This window comes from Vipera ursinii (assembly GCF_947247035.1).
Source record: "Vipera ursinii genome assembly, chromosome: 3".
Classification (NCBI taxonomy): Eukaryota; Metazoa; Chordata; class Lepidosauria; order Squamata; family Viperidae; genus Vipera; species Vipera ursinii.
The window spans coordinates 210,489,184-210,505,775 of record NC_139516.1 but is presented as its reverse complement, the minus strand read 5'-3'; the positions used below and the strand labels follow the sequence as shown (position 1 = coordinate 210,505,775).

Genomic DNA, 16,592 nt, shown 5'->3' with positions numbered 1-16,592 from the left:
AAATTGGTTTTACAATGACTGATGAAAATCTGATAAAGCAAATTAGAAATCAGGGTCCAGCACATATTAAACGGATATATCTTGCATTGAAAGAGATTGACTCAGAAACAGAACTTGTTAAGGACTGTATGATAAAATGGGCCCAAAACATACAAGAAGTTATCACAATGGATACGTGGGAAAAGATTTTGGTGAGGAACGTAAAATTTACACAAGCTCAAAATTTAAGAGAGAACTTTTATAAAATGTTTTATAGATGGCATCTAGATCCTAAAAAGCTTGCAAGTATGTATCCGAATTATCAGCCAAAATGCTGGAGGTGCGGTGATGAAGATGCAACATATTTTCACGTATGGTGGACATGCAAAAAGGTTAAGGCCTTCTGGATAAAAATTTGGTGGAATATGCAGAAGATCTTCAAGCAAAGGATAAAGTTTTGCCCGCAACTTTTTTTGTTGGGAATAATTACAGATGCTACGGTTGTGGACATCAAGTTGATGTTGAATTTAATTACGGCAGCAAGACTCTTAATAGGTCAGTATTGGAAGAAAGAGGAATTGCCGTCTATAGAAGAGTGGACTTTATAGGTTTCTGACCTGGCAGAGATGGCAAAGATTTCGGCTTATTTGAAAGATCATTCGCAAGAACGCTATATTATGGAATGGAGAAAATGGATTGAGTATATCCAGAACAAATATAGGACTAAAAAGTTTCATGTAGCATTTGAATAAGTCTTCCTTTTCTCTTTCTTTTTTTCCTTTTTCTCTCTCTATATATTTAATATTAATAGTGTTTGTATTATCCTATATGAGCCAGAGAGTGATAGATTTTAGAGTTTATGGTTGTTAGCATATGGATGTGTATGATTGTCTTTTTTTTTTGCTTTTATACCTTGTACTTAGCTCTGGGAAGTCGGGGGGGGGGGAGGGGGAGAGGGGTAGGGAGGGAGGGAGAGGGGAGGGGGGATTGTTAAAGATAAAATGTATGTTAAAACTTTTCAATAAAAAAACAACAACAACAATAATATAGACTCTCTTAGTGCCATGGATTGAATCTGAATCCAAATGAATGATCTAGAGATGGGAACACCTGGAAAAAACCTGGAAAACATGGGGGGGGGGGGAGAAAAGGTTTTTTTTTCTAAATAGCTTTGGGGGAAAAACAGAAAAAAACCCTCTTTTTTCCTAATTTTTCTGGTTTTTTCCCAGGCCTTCCCATCCAGAGGGTGGATGTTCACCCCTTCCTTATTGGCAGCTGCAAAGATGAAGTTGACGTTTCTGACAAATCTAAGCTCTTCTTTGCCAGGTGAGCAATGAAACCCGGTCCCAGACACACACACACACACACACACACACCAACTCACTGCTTGCCGCAGGTGCGAAAGATGTGCCGGATCTCCACCGACTGCTTGGCCAGGTCTCCGCTGTCCAGCCGGACTCCGATGGCTCGGTATCCTAGCTTGTTCAAGGCCAGGGCGACAGCACAGAAGTTGGGGATGCCACTCCTGAGAAGATCAAGGCCATCGGTCAGGCTCTCCGAAGGAGATCAAAAGGGCCTTCAAGACCCACAGTGGACACCTCCTTCTTCTTCTTTTTTAATAAACATTTTATTAATTTTCTAGTTTTACAATCAAGTACTTAACAGACAACATGTTGTGTGGGTCTATCAGTAATTCAGTGGTCTATATTAACTCCTTCAATATAGTCCAGGGGTAGGCAACCTTCATGGATTACTGCCTTGTCGTGGCGAAGGGGCTTGCGTAATTCAATGAAGCTATGGGCTATGCCGTGCAGGGCCACCCAAGACGGACAGGTCATAGCAGAGAGTTCTGACAAAACGTGATCCACTGGAGAAGGAAATGGCAACCCACTCCAGTATCTTTGCCATGAAAACCCTATGGACAGTACCAAAAGGCAAAACGATATGACGCTGGAAGATGAGCCCCTCAGGTCGGAAGGCGTCCAACATGCTACTGGGGAAGAGCAGAGGGCTAGTACTAGTAGCGCCAGAAAGAATGAAGCGACTGGGCCAAAGCCGAAAGGACGCTCAGCTGTGGATATGTCTGGTGGTGAAAGGAAAGTCCGATGCTGTAAAGATTTTTTCTCCATAGGAACCTGGAATGTAAGATCCATGAATCAAGGAAAGCTGGACGTGGTCAAACAAGAGATGACAAGACTAAACATTGACATCTTAGGTATCAGCGAACTAAAATGGACAGGAATGGGTGAATTTAATTCAGATGACCATCAGGTATACTACTGTGGGCAAGAATCCCTCAGAAGAAATGGAGTAGCCTTCATAGTCAATAAAAGAGTAGGAAAAGCAATACTGGGATACAATCCTCAAAATGACAGAATGATCTCAGTTCGAATCCAAGGCAAACCATTCAATATCACAGTAGTCCAAGTCTATGCCCCAACCACCAGTGCTGAAGAGGAAGAAATTGACCGGTTCTATGAAGCCCTACAGCACCTTATAGAACTAACACCCAGAAATGATGTCCTTATCATCATGGGGGATTGGAATGCTAAAGTAGGAAGCCAAAAGATAACTGGAATAACAGGCAAGTTTGGCCTTGGAGTACAAAATGAAGCAGGGCACAGGCTGATAGAATTTTGTCAACAGAATACGATGGTCATAGCAAACACTCTTTTCCAACAACCCAAGAGACGGCTTTACACATGGACATCACCAGACGGTCAACACAGAAATCAGATTGACTATATGCTCTGCAGCCAAAGATGGAGAAGCTCTATACAGTCAGTAAAAACAAGACCAGGAGCTGACTGTGGCTCAGACCATGAGCTTCTCCTTGCAAAGTTTAGGCTTAAATTAAAGAAAGTAGGGAAAAGCGCTAGGCCAGTCAGGTATGAATTAAATCATATTCCTGTTGAATATACAGTAGAGGTGACAAATAGATTTAAGGAATTAGATCTGATAGACAGAGTGCCTGAAGAACTATGGACAGAGGTTCGCAACATTGTACAACAGGTAGCAACCAAAACCATCCCAAAGAAAAAGAAATGCAAGAAAGCAAAATGGCTGTCTGAGGAAGCTTTGCAAATAGCTGAGGAAAGGAGGGAAGCGAAAGGCAAGGGAGAAAAAGAAAGATATGCCCAATTGAATGCAGAATTCCAAAGAATAGCTAGAAGAGATAAGAATGCCTTCTTAAATGAACAATGCAAAGAAATAGAAGAAAACAATAGAATAGGGAGGACCAGAGATCTTTTCAAGAAAATTGGAGAGATGAAAGGAACGTTTCATGCAAAAATGGGCATGATAAAGGACCAAAATGGCAGGGACCTAACAGAGGCAGAAGAGATTAAGAAGAGGTGGCAAAATTACACAGAAGAATTATACAAGAATGAGCTTAACATCCCTGATAATCACAATGAGGTGGTCACTGACCTCGAGCCAGACATCCTAGAATGTGAAGTGAAGTGGGCCTTAGAAAAGCTGAGCAACAACAAAGCTAGTGGAGGTGACAGTATTCCAGCTGAGCTATTCAAAATCTTAAAAGACGATGCAGTAAAAGTGCTACACTCAATTTGCCAGCAAATTTGGAAAACTCAACAGTGGCCACAGGATTGGAAAAGATCAGTTTACATTCCAATTCCAAAGAAAGGCAGTGCCAAAGAATGTTCAAACTATCGCACCATTGCACTCATTTCTCATGCTAGTAAAGTTATGCTTAAAATTCTACAAGCTAGACTCCAGCAGTATGTGGATCGAGAACTACCAGAAGTACAGGCAGGATTTCGAAGAGGCAGAGGAACTAGAGATCAAATTGCTAACATACGCTGGATCATGGAGAAAGCTAGAGAGTTCCAGAAAAACATCTACTTCTGCTTCATTGACTATGCTAAAGCCTTTGATTGTGTGGATCATAACAAACTGTGGCAAGTCCTTAAAGAGATGGGCATACCAGACCATCTTATTTGTCTCTTGAGAAATCTATATGCGGGCCAAGAAGCAACAGTGAGAACTGGACACGGAACCACTGATTGGTTCAAAATTGGGAAAGGAGTCCGGCAAGGCTGTATACTGTCGCCTTGCCTATTTAACTTATATGCAGAGCACATCATGAGAAAGGCAGGGCTAGATGAATCAAAAGTTGGAATTAAGATTGCCGGAAGAAACATCAACAACCTAAGATATGCAGATGATACCACTCTAATGGCAGAAAGTGAAGAAGAACTAAAGAGCCTGGTGTTGCGGGTGAAGAAGGAGAGTGCAAAACTTGGGTTGAAACTAAACATTAAGAAAACCAAGATCATGGCATCTGGCCCTCTCAATTCCTGGCAAATAGATGGGGAAGAAATGGAGGTAGTGACAGATTTTATTTTCCTTGGCTCCAAGATCACTGCAGATGGGGACTGTAGCCAAGAAATTAAAAGACGCTTGCTCCTTGGGAGGAAAGCCATGGCAAATCTAGACAGCACACTAAAAAGCAGAGACATCACCCTGTCAACAAAAATCCGTATAGTCAAGGCTATGGTCTTCCCAGTTGCAATGTATGGCAGTGAAAGCTGGACCATAAGAAAGGCTGAGCGCCAAAGAATTGAAGCCTTTGAACTATGGTGCTGGAGAAGACTCCTGCGAGTTCCTTGGACTGCAAGGCGATCAAACCGGTCAGTCCTAGAGGAGATCAACCCTGACTGCTCTTTAGAAGGCCAGATCCTGAAGCTAAAACTCAAATACTTTGGCCACCTAATGAGAAGGAAGGACTCACTGGAGAAGAGCCTAATGCTGGGAAAGATTGAGGGCAATAGAAGAAGGGGACGACAGAGAATGAGGTGGCTGGATGGAGTCACTGAAGCAGTAGGCGTGAGCTTAGATGGACTCCAGAAGATGGTAGAGGACAGGAAGGCCTGGAGGAACATTGTCCATAGGGTCGCGATGGGTCGGACACGACTTCGCAACTAACAACAACAACAACAGGCAACCTTGGCTCTTTTATGACGCGTGGACTTCAACTCCCAGAATTCCTGAGCCAGCATGGCTCAGCTTGGAAACCTCTCCTTTTCCCCTCAGCGTGGCTGACTCAGGAATTCTGGGAGTTGAAGTCCACCAGTCATAAAAGAGCCAAGGTTGCCTATCCCTGGTCTAGATCCAATATTACACCATGAAATGTTTCCTCTCTTCTTCCAGTAGTACCTGTTTTCCCGCACTGGGCAAATTGACTTGGAAAGTTAGAATAGAATAGAAGCTGGAAGGGACCTTGGAGGTCTTCTAGTCCAGCCCCCCACTTAAGCAGGAGAATCCATGCCGTCTCAGACAAGTGACTGTCTAGCCCCTTCTTAAAAATCTCCAGTGATGGAGCGCCCACGATTTCTGGAGTTAGTTGGCAAAGGAGGAAAGCTGGAGTAAGGCTGAAAAAAATAGAGGTTTTGATCCACTAGATGGGATATTATTTTATTAACTAGATGTTTGAAGATGGTGGAGAATAGATAATGGCTAGGAACAGAAGTATTATCATAATTAGAAAGATAAGATTTGTAATTAGAATACTAGATTTTGGTACGAGCAGGGAAACGGGAAAATGTTAAGAAGTTTGAATCACGGAAGCTTTGGCTTACCCAAATGTAACTTACTTTGAAATTATAAAAAAACAACACAGACATTTTGAACACTGAGGGGAAATTAACTTTTTTTTTTAAAAAAGGCGAAAACAGGATACTGATTGAACATATGGATATAAGGCGCAAATGCAATTAAGATATGTTTCTGTTAGAAAAGTTATCTAAAACTGACATTATTGATACTGTGAGAAAAATGTATGAAAGATGGTGATATTGAATTGTATATTTATTAATATTAATGTTAATAGCATGCTGGCTGAGGAATTCTGGGAGTTGAAGTCCACAAGTCATCAAAGGGCCAAGTGGGAAGACCCGTCTTCTAGATGTCGCTTTGGCCTTCAGGATTCCTTAGCGGTCTCCCCTCCAAGGCCTGGCAGCCCCCTCCCAGCTTAGCTTCCGACCTCAGCCAAGGATGAGTAGGCCAGCCCCCCCCCAAATGGCACCCCCTCAAGACTCTGACTAAAAGTGGGGTTTTCAGCCGTCCTACCTCATGACGCAGTAGGTGTCTACCAGCCCTTGGAAGTTGTGCGGGTAGGCGATGGCGTAGGACATGAAGGCCGCCCGCTCTCCGCAGCTCACCTTCTCCAGCGGGACTCGGAGTAATTGGCACACTTGGGTCAAGTACGTGTCCACTAAGGTTGGAAAGTCCACGGGCTCCTTCCCAGTCAGGGGCAGCAGACTCTACTGGGGAAAAGAGAGAGACTGCCCAACCCACTTCTGGAGAAGAACTCTAGGACTTCATCCACCATCTTGAGAGCCTGGGACCTCTTGGCCCTGCTCGGAAGGGACCTTCCCCACAGACGCTTCTTGGAGGACCAATTGGGGTCCATCAGCTGATAGGGGACTTTCTGGCTCTTTGCTCTTTCCCAAAGGTCCATGCCTGTGCTTCTAACGCCAAGACAACAGATTCACAAGACTGTGGATCTCCTTGCCCAAGAAAACCACCCAGCTCAGAGAGCACCAAGGAGAAGGGAGGGAGGGAGGGAAGGAAAGAAGAAGGAAGGAAGGAAGGAAGGAAGGAAGGAAGGAAGGAAGGAAGGAAGGAAGGAAGGATGGATGGATGGATGGATGGATGGATCACTGATTACAATCCCTAGTTGGGTCATCAAATGTCTGCAAGAAAACCACCCAGCTCAGAGAGCACCAAGGAGAAGGGAGGGAGGGAGGGAAGGAAAGAAGAAGGAAGGAAGGAAGGAAGGAAGGAAGGAAGGAAGGAAGGAAGGAAGGAAGGAAGGAAGGATGGATGGATGGATGGATGGATCACTGATTACAATCCCTAGTTGGGTCATCAAATGTCTGCAAGAAAACCACCCAGCTCAGAGAGCACAAGGAGAAGGGAGGGAAGGAAGGTAGATAGATCACTGATGACGATCCGTAGTTGGGTCATGAAACGTCTCTCTCTCTCTATCTTCAATGGTCTTTAGATCCACAGAGAAACCTCAGTTTCCCCCAGAATAGGCAACAACTAAACTTCTATCTTCTCAACCACCTTTAATTATCAAGGGAAGCAACAGTGCTTCATGATTTCATTACGTTTTCTTTCTATATTTGCATCCAGCTTGGGATTGAGCCAAGATGGAGAGCCCAACAATGCACATAACAGAGAATAATAATAGTAATAATAATAACAACAAGTAGTAGTAGTAGTAGTTGGAAGGGACCTTGAAGGTATTCTAGCCCAGCCCCCTGTTCAGGCAGGAAACCCTATACCATTTCAGACAAATGGCTGTCCAGTCTCTTCTTAAAACCCTCCACTATTGGAGCACCCACAACTTCTTGTGGCAAGTCATTCCACTGGTTAATTGTTCTCACTGTCACAAAATTTCTCCTTATTTCAAGGTTGCTTCTCTCCTTGATTAGTTTCCATCGCAAACTACATTTTTAAGAAGAGACTGGAACGGTTGCTGGAATTGGGTATGTGTAGTTTAACGAAGAGAAGAGTGAGGGGGGACATGATAGCAGCGTTCTAATATCTCAGGGGCTACCACAAAGAAGAGGGAGTCAAGCTATTCTCCAAAGCACCTGAAAGCAGGACGAGAAGCAACGGATGGAAACTAGTCAAGGAGAGAAGCAACCTAGAACTAAGGAGAAACTTCCTGACAGTGAGAACAGTTAACCAGTGGAACAACCTGCCTCCAGAAGCGGTGAATGCTCCAACACTGGAAGTTTTTAAGAAGAGACCGGACAGCCATTCGTCCGAAATGGTCTAGGGTTTCCTGCCTGAGCAGGGGGTTGGACTAGATGACCGCCAAGGTCCCTTCCAACTTATTATTATTATTAACCATTTGTCTGAAATGGTATAGGGTCTCTTGCTTGAGCAGGGGGTTGGACTAGATGACCTCCAAGGTCCCTTCCAACATTATTACTATTACTATTATTACTACTATCACTATCACATCATCATCATCATCATCATCATTATTATTATTATTATTATTATTATTGTTATTATTATTATTATTTATACCATTCCACTGATTAACAATTCCAACTTTGGGGAAATTCCTCCTTAGTTCCAGGTTGCTTCTCTCCTTGGTTAGTTTCCAACCACTGTTTCTTCTCCTGCCCTCTGGTGCTTTGGAGAATAATTTGACACACACGCACACACACACACACACACACACCTTTGTGGCAGTTTAACCACAGCGATTTTTTTGGGAACGTCTCTCATCGCCCTGAATACTAACCTGTGTGTTTACGTCCTCCATGGAGGTGAAGGAAGACACGTAGGAGTGAGCCAACGTTCCCTGGGCTGGAATCCCGTAGAGTTTCCCGGCGAGGACATTGCTGGTGAAATCAAAACCTGGAAAAGGTTAATTTGGAGGATTGGGGGGTGGGGAAGGGAGAGAGAGAATTAGGACACAGGAGGAGAGGAGCTTCCAGAGGTAGGCAACCACGGCTCTTTTATGACTTGTGGACTTCAACTCCCAGAATTCCTGAGCCAGCATGGCTCAGCTTGGAAACTTCTCCCTTCCCCCTCAGCGTGGCTGGCTCAGGAATTATGGGAGTTGAAGTCCACCAGTCATAAAGTGGCCTAGGTCTAGGCCAGGGGTAGGCAACCTTGGCTCTTTTATGACTCGTGGACTTCAACTCCCAGAATTCCTGAGCCAGCATGGCTCAGCTTGGAAACCTCTCCCTTTCAGCATGGCTGGCTCAGGAATTCTGGGAGTTGAAGTCCATGAGTCATAATAGAGCCAAGGTTGCCTAGCCCTGCCCTCTGCAGAACCTCTTGGGCTACGGAATGACCATTTGAAGTTACAACAGCACGGAAAAACAGTAACCTATACACAGTTTTCACTCTGACGGTTTGCAGCATCTCCATGGTGGTCCCTGACATACGACCCGTTCTTTGAGTGACTGTCTGAAGATAGATAGATAGATAGATAGATAGATAGATAGATAGATAGATAGATAGATAGATAGATAGACAGACAGACAGACAAGACAGATGACAAGGATAGGATGGATGGATGGATAGAGATAGATAGATAGATAGATAGATAGATAGATAGATAGATAGATAGATAGATAGATAGATAGATAGATAGATAGATAGATGATAGGATAGATAGATATAGACAAACAGATGATGGATGGATTAGATAATGATAGATGATAATGATAGAATAGATAGATGATAGATAGACAGACAGACAGATGATGGATGAATAAGATAATGATAGATGATAATGATAGATTAGATAGATGATGGATGGATGGATAATGATAGATAGATAGATAGATAGATAGATAGATAGATAGATAGATAGATAGATAGATAGAGATGTGGGAGATGAAAATATAACCCCCTCCTCATATGAGATATGTTTGGAGCAAACCTGAAAGAGGGTCCCCACAGTAGTGATTTAAAGCTTTAACTTGAACTTTATGTTGTTTTGTAATAAGAACGTATTATCTGTAATCTGCTGAGCTTTGTGCAATACGAAATTGCAAAGTAGATAGGTTTATGTATATTTAGAACACAAGGACCGGAACAGAAATAGGGAACTGAAAGTGGCCGATGGATGTGGGTTCCAATGTACACGGGTTTCTGTGGAAAGTTATGTTCAGCAGAAGGTCAGCAGGTGGTCAGTAAAAAGTCAGCAAAAGTCAGTGGACCCATCTGACTACAGTCTTAGAACGAGAAAGGTATCAAGGGTTGGGACTGGACCCGATTGATTTGCTATTGGCCTATAGCGGTCCTATTGGAGTTTGCTATGCCATATGGTCCTCATTGCAATGGGTTGTTAATGTAAGTGATGTTACGTTATTATGCTAAGTTCCAAATTATTAGCAAAATAAACCTCTGAAAGTAGGAATTATTGTTTTGTGCTGCTGTCTTTTGTCTTTTCCACAACAGATAAACAGCCTGATGATAGATAGATGATAGATAATAGGTCAATGATAGATGATGATAGATAATGATAATAATAGGTCGATTATAGATCGAATATATATATATATATATATATATATATATATATATATATATATATATATATATAGAGAGAGAGAGAGAGAGAGAGAGAGAGAGAGATAAGATAGATAGATAGATAGATAGATAGATAGATAGATAGATAGATAGATAGATAGATAAGATAGATAAGATAGATAAGATAGATAAGATAGATAGATAGATATAGGACAAATGAGATGGATAGATGACAGACAGACAGAAAGATGAGATGCATAACTGACCGACAGATGATAGACAGAAGAATGATAGACAAATGACAGCTAGATGAATGAGACAGACAGACCCGCAATGTCACATGACGTGTCACGATGTATTGCAATTTTTTTTTCCAATGGGGTGGGTGCGGTTTTGGCATGACACATCTGGCCCGTGGACTGGCAGTTTGTAAATGAGAGATGAGAGAAAGACACACACACAGAGAGAGAGAGAGAGAGAGAGAGAGAGAGAGAGAGAAATCCAAAAATCTTGGTCCCTTTGTTCTGGCTCTCTAATCCAGATGGTGGAAATCTAGCAGTTCTTTTAAAGAGACCAATTGTCCAAAGGGAGGTGTTGCAAACAAGCAAGCGCAGAGGGGAAGCAAGAAATTATTGACGGGGATATTCAGGAGCCTTTCTTTGCCTCCGCAAAAGGGACCGAAACATTTCCAAGTCCTGAGAAACGAGGTAACGTTGGGAAGCAGTGCCTGGGCAGACGCCTCCCCGATTCACGAGAGTCGAAAGCGGCTTGGCCATTCCCAACGAAAGCGGTTTTAGCCTCCCTGTGGAGTTGATCTCGGGGTCTGGCCTACCTTGGGGGGGGGGGCTGACCTCAGGCCTCACACAATAGCCTTCAAGAGGAGAGTCACAAAGCGGACCTTACCGCCCACGTAGGAGTACTTGGACGCCGAGAGGCCTCCGTCCAGCCCCTGAGCCCGACGCAGACCCATCTCCATCAGCTTCTTCTCTGGGCCGGCTGCGAGACGGAACCGGGCGGCGTTGGTAGTCACCAGACTGCAGAAGAAAAATCCAATGTCAAGTTTCCGACGTCTGGGCTTTTCAAGTGACTGAGGCATGGTCTACCTTAAAATTCAGCCTAATACAACGGCAAATGCTTGCTCGAAGGAAGCTGGAATCTGAAATCTCCGCCCCTTGCACAATATATTAAAACACAATTCTCCACCTTTCTAATTTTGTCATTAATCATATTCTCCAATTGATTTAAAGAATCAGTTTCCACCAAGCTCTTGTAATAATAATAATAAGTTGGAAGGGACCTTGGAGGTCATCTAGTCCAACCCCCTGCTCAGGCAGGAAACCTTATACCATTTCAGGCCAATGGCTGTCCAGTCTCTTCTTAAAAACCTCCAGTGTTGGAGCATTCACCACCTCTGGAGGCAGGTTGTTCCACTGGTTAATGTTTCTAACTGTCAGGAAGTTTCTCCTTAGTTCCAGGTTGCTTCTCTCCTTGACTAGTTTCCATCCGTTGCTTCTTCTCCTGCCTTCAGGGGCTTTGGAGAATAGCTTGACTCCCTCTTCTTTGGGGCAGCCCCTGAGATATTGGAACACTGCTATCATGTCACCCCTCACCCTTCTCTTCATTAAACTAGGTAAGGTAAAGGTTCCCCCGCACATGCGTGCTAGTTGTTTCCGACTCTAGGGGCCGGTGCTCATCTCCGTTTCATAGCCGAAGAGCCAGCGTTTGTCCGAGGACGTCTCCGTGGTCATGTGGCTGGCATGACTAGACGCCAAAGGCGCACAGAACGCTGTTACCTTCCCACCATAGTGGTCCCTATTTTTCTACTTGCATTTTTACATGCTTTCGAACTGCTAGGTGGGCAGAAGCTGGGACGAGTATCAGGCGCTCACTCTGCTACGCGGCACTCGGGATTCGACCCACCAAACTGCCGACCTTCTGATCGACAAGCTCAGCGTCCTAACCCACTGAGCCACCGCGTCCCTTTTCATTAAACTAGACATACCCAATTCCAGCAACCGTTCCCTATATGTTTTAGCCTCCAGCCCCCTAATCATCTTTGTTGCTCTTCTCTGTACCCTTTCTAGACTCTCAACATCTTTTTTACATCGTGGTGACCAAAACTGGATGCATTATTCCAAGTGTGGCCTTACCAAAGCATTGTAAAGTGGTATTAGTACTTCACACGATCTTGATTCTATCCCTCTGTTAATGCAGCCCAGCACTGTGTTGGCTTTTTTTGGCAGCTGCAGCACACCGCTGGCTCATATTTAAGTGACTGTCCACTAGGACTCCGAGATCCCTCTCACTGCTGAGCAAGGGACCACCTATACTATACCTGTGCATTTGATTTTTCCTGCCTAAATGTAGAACCTTACTTTTTTCACCATTTCACCATTATCTTCCTTAATTTCAGACGGCCTTGAGGAACAATCCTCCTCTTCCCCCCTCCCAACCTTAATCCAATCTCTTAAGGCAATACACAAGTTTAACATATGAAATGGCTACTTCTTCATCTCTTGTCAAGCAAGAACATTCAATGTTAGCAGCTTTGACATCCAAATGAAGAAGGTCAAGACCTGCCACCACTTCAACCCCTGGATTGACACGATCCTCGGCTCCATTCGTTGAGCGAGGTGTAGTTTTTTTTATTAGAGGTCAAGTGTATGGCAGCATTGAACAGCCAGGACTGAGAATCGCCCGCCAAAACCCCCAAGTTCAACTTTTCCATCCTTAATGCCCCCACCCACCCATTGCCCACCATCTTATAACCAAGCAGGTTCAGGCAAGATGTTTTCACAACGATCAGTTCAAGCACCGATTAGAATGTGACTCCCTCCTTCCTCGGGCCAAGTAACCTTGAAGCAGAGTCTCGAGGAGACCCAGCCCCTACTTTCAATTTCCCAAGCATTTCCCCCCCCCCACCCAACCTTCATCCTCATAGCATAGCTTAAGGTGGCAGCTAACAGAGAATTAACTAGTTATCATAATATTACCTGGTCATCCACCCGTTACCGAGCACTAATGCAGTTAAGGACACTGCAAAGACTGGCTGCATTTAAATATTTCTTTTATATTTCTTTATTTTCTGATGTACGTGAAAATTGGGAACAAAACAATTCACCTCCTAATCTTTCAAAGAGCTTTTACAGAGCCTGGTGGACTTTGATGGACCGAACTAGCTAACATTTCACCCAAAAAATATCCTGTGGAAATCTACACATATGGACCCTTTACAATTAAATCTACAACCTCTGTTGTTGTTTTTTATCTGTACATTACATAAAAACTTTTGTTCATGTAATCTTTAACTGAGCGAAACGGTGCATCGTAGGGCAACAATGTTTGAACCAAGTTTTTCAAATGGGATAGGTTATAGAATTCGTCTAATTTGGGATCCAGGACTTCGGTGGAAATTATTACATTCACTCAGTAAACCTTGAAATATCAATCTCCGATCCCTTTTGGGGGGAAATTGTTAAATTTCCCAGGAAAAGATATGCCCAATATTACAATATTGGAAAAAAAAAAAGGTTTTCAAAAATGGGCCGGGGTGATTGACACTCAAAACGGGTCGTTTTTGAACTGGAAAGGTTTAAAATCTAAAATATTCTGCCCTTCACTTTTAGGTCCCTGCAAGCCGAACCTCATGCAGACTCACCTGGCATAGTTCACCAGGCACAGCAAGGTGGTCTCCATCAGCTGGACCACCAACAAGGGGCCTCTCACCTGGAGTAACGGCACCTGAACGGACAGAAGCGGGGAGGGAGACGCGGGCCATGAGAGGAGACTCTTTGCAACTGCCCAAGAACTCTTTATCTGAGCTTATCTGGGGTGAAGCCTAGAACACACAGTCCTTCCAGCGAAAGTTGGGGCTAGTCCAGGGGTAGGCAACCTCGGCTCTTTTATGACTTGTGGACTTCAACTCCCAGAATTCCTGAGCCAGCCATGCTGAGGGGAAAGGGAGAGGTTTCCATACTGAGCCATGCTGGATCAGGAATTCTGGGAGTTGAAGTCCATGAGTCATAAAAGAGCCGAGGTTGCCTACCCCTGGCCTAGTCAAATTAACAATCCTTTCTCCCTTCCCTTCCTCTCAACCTCCCTCCCTTCTCCTTCCTTCCTTTCGCCAGCCTCTCCTTCCTTTCCCACCCTCCCCCTTCTTTCCTTCCCACTTTCCCTCCCCCTTCCTTCCTTCCTTCCCTCCCCCTCCCTCTTTTTCATGCCCCCTTCTTCCTCCCGCCCTCCTTTGCTTCCCTCCCTCCCTCTCCCCTCCCTCCCTTTTTCATGCCCCCTTCTTCCTGTCCCTCCCTCCTTCGCTTTCTCCTTCCCTCCCCTTCCTCTCCCGTTCCTCTTCTTTTTCATGCCTTCTTCCTGTTCCCCCTTCCCTCCCTTCCCTCGCTCCTGCCATCCTTTTCTCACTCACTCACTCCTCATTTTTTTCATGCCCTCTTCCTCCCTCCCTCCTTCCTTCCCCCTCCCTTCCTCCCTCTGTTCCCTTTTCATGCCCTTCTTCCTCCCACACTTCCTCCATCTTTCCCTCTCACCCTCCCCCTTCCTTCCTCTCCCTTCTTCCCTTCACACCTTCTTCCTCCCTCTCTCCTTCCTTGCCTCCTTCTTCCTCTCTCCCTCTTTCCCTCACTCGCATCCACCCACCCCTCCTTTCCTTTCTCCCCCCCACTCCCTTCCCTCCCTAAGGTAAAACGAGTGCCAGGATCCCCTCCTGCCCTTCTCCTGGGACCAAGGTGGATGTTCTGAGCTGCTGCCCTGTGTCAGGGGGACATGGTCAGAAGTCGCACTCGAGACCCTCACCCTGCAGAAGACCACGGAGCCCTCCGGGGCGGACGAGATGGAAACTTCGGAGGCATCAACCGTGGCCAAGTAGTCAAAGAAGGCTTCCTCCGTCGTGGCAGGAAGGATGGACTTGAGATACTCAATCTCTGAAACAAAGGGAAGCCAAGTAAGCAATCCAAAACTTTTTAAGACTGGGAAGAACACACACACACACACACACACAAAACTCACAAAGCATTCCTTTCAACCACCAGGAATTCCCCAAGTCCATCTGCTACGTAATTCTCTTTCAAAATTACGTCCAGCGATTGCTCCTAACAGCCTATTTTCTACAGAACGATGATTACCTGTACCCCTTAACTTACAACCACTATGCTCACAAGTTGTAAATCAGGTCACTGAGGTGACCGACCCGATTTTAAGACCTTTTCTGCAGTGGTCACTAAGCAAACGCTGTGGTCATTCAGAAAAGAGTTTGCTGGGGCAAGGTTGGCCGAAAAAGGGAAGTAAATCTAGGACTTTTTTTGTGTGTGTGGGGGGGAAAGTACTAAAGAGTGGCTTAGTCCAGCGTTTCCCAACCTTAGGAACTTGAAGATGCGTGGACTTCAACTCCCAGAATTCCCCAGCCAGCATAGCTGGCTGGGGAATTCTGGGAGTTGAAGTCCACGCATCTTCAAGTTCCTAAGGTTGGGAAACGCTGGCTTAGTCACCCTGCGATGCGGACCGGATGCCGAGCATCTGACATGCAGTCACATGATTGCCGGGTGCTGGGCAGCTGGCCCTCAGACGTTGGACAGAGGTACCCCAGGAAGATCTGTCAGCAACCGGTCATCAATCCAGGCAATTAATAAAGGAGAATATTTGTGGCGAGGAGGAGGAGGAGGACTGTGGGGTCCTTGGTGCCCTCTGAACTTGATGATTTCCTTGCAGACGTTTCATTATCCAACTAGGGAACATCATCAGTAGTAGGATTTGTGGAGAGGAGGAGGAGGAGGAAGCCTATGGAGTCCTTGGTAATCTCTGAGCTTGGTGGTTTCCTTCCAGATGTTTCATTACCCAACTAGGTAGCAACATCAATGCTAGAAGAGAGGAGGAGGAGGAGGAGGAGGAGGAGGAGGAGGAGGAGGAGGAGGAGGATGAGGGGTGGTGTAGGGCCCTTGGTGCTCTCTGAGCTTGGTGGTTTTCTTACAGATGTTTCATTACCCAACTAGGTAGCATCATCAATGCTAGAAGAGAGGGGGGTTTGTAGAGTTGAGAAGGAGAAAGGGAGGAGGAGGAGGAGGAGGAGGAGGAGGAGGAGGAGGAGGACTGTGGGGTCCTTGGTGCTCTCTGAGCTTGGTGGTTTCCTTCCAGATGTTTCATTACCCAACTAGGTAGCATCATCAATGCTAGAAGAGAGGGGGGTTTGTAGAGTTGAGAAGGAGAAAGGGAGGAGGAGGAGGAGGAGGAGGAGGAGGAGGAGGAGGAGGAGGAGGAGGAGGAAGCCTATGGAGTCCTTGGTGCTCTCTGAGCTTGGTGGTTTCCTTGCAGACATTTCATTACAAACTAGGCACCAACATCAGTGCTAGAAGGGAGTGGGGCCTGCTCTCTCAAAGCACGGCATAATAAACATAATAATATACATAATAAACAGAGAACAAGCTCCATTCCCACCTAGCACTGATAATGTTGCCAAGTGGGTCAATGAAACGCCTGCAAATAAACTACAAAGCTCAGAGAGCACCAAGGGCCCCACAGTCATCTTCCTCCTCCTCCTCCTCCATTCTAGAAACACCCCCCTTCTAGCACTG

At 45.1% G+C, this 16,592-nt stretch overlaps 1 protein-coding gene across 1 annotated transcript in view; it reads right to left on the bottom strand.

The window, feature by feature from the left end:
* NAPRT (nicotinate phosphoribosyltransferase) overlaps positions 1 to 16,592 on the bottom strand; it is a 40,616-nt gene that overhangs the window by 16,596 nt on the left and 7,428 nt on the right. The window contains exons 2-7 of the mRNA XM_083360089.1: positions 14,821 to 14,948; positions 13,673 to 13,755; positions 10,918 to 11,048; positions 8,270 to 8,385; positions 6,070 to 6,263; positions 1,364 to 1,504 (exon numbers count right to left, since the gene is read on the bottom strand). Coding sequence (XP_083216215.1) covers positions 1,364 to 1,504; positions 6,070 to 6,263; positions 8,270 to 8,385; positions 10,918 to 11,048; positions 13,673 to 13,755; positions 14,821 to 14,948 — 793 coding nt within the window. The remainder of the gene's footprint in view (positions 1 to 1,363; positions 1,505 to 6,069; positions 6,264 to 8,269; positions 8,386 to 10,917; positions 11,049 to 13,672; positions 13,756 to 14,820; positions 14,949 to 16,592) is intronic.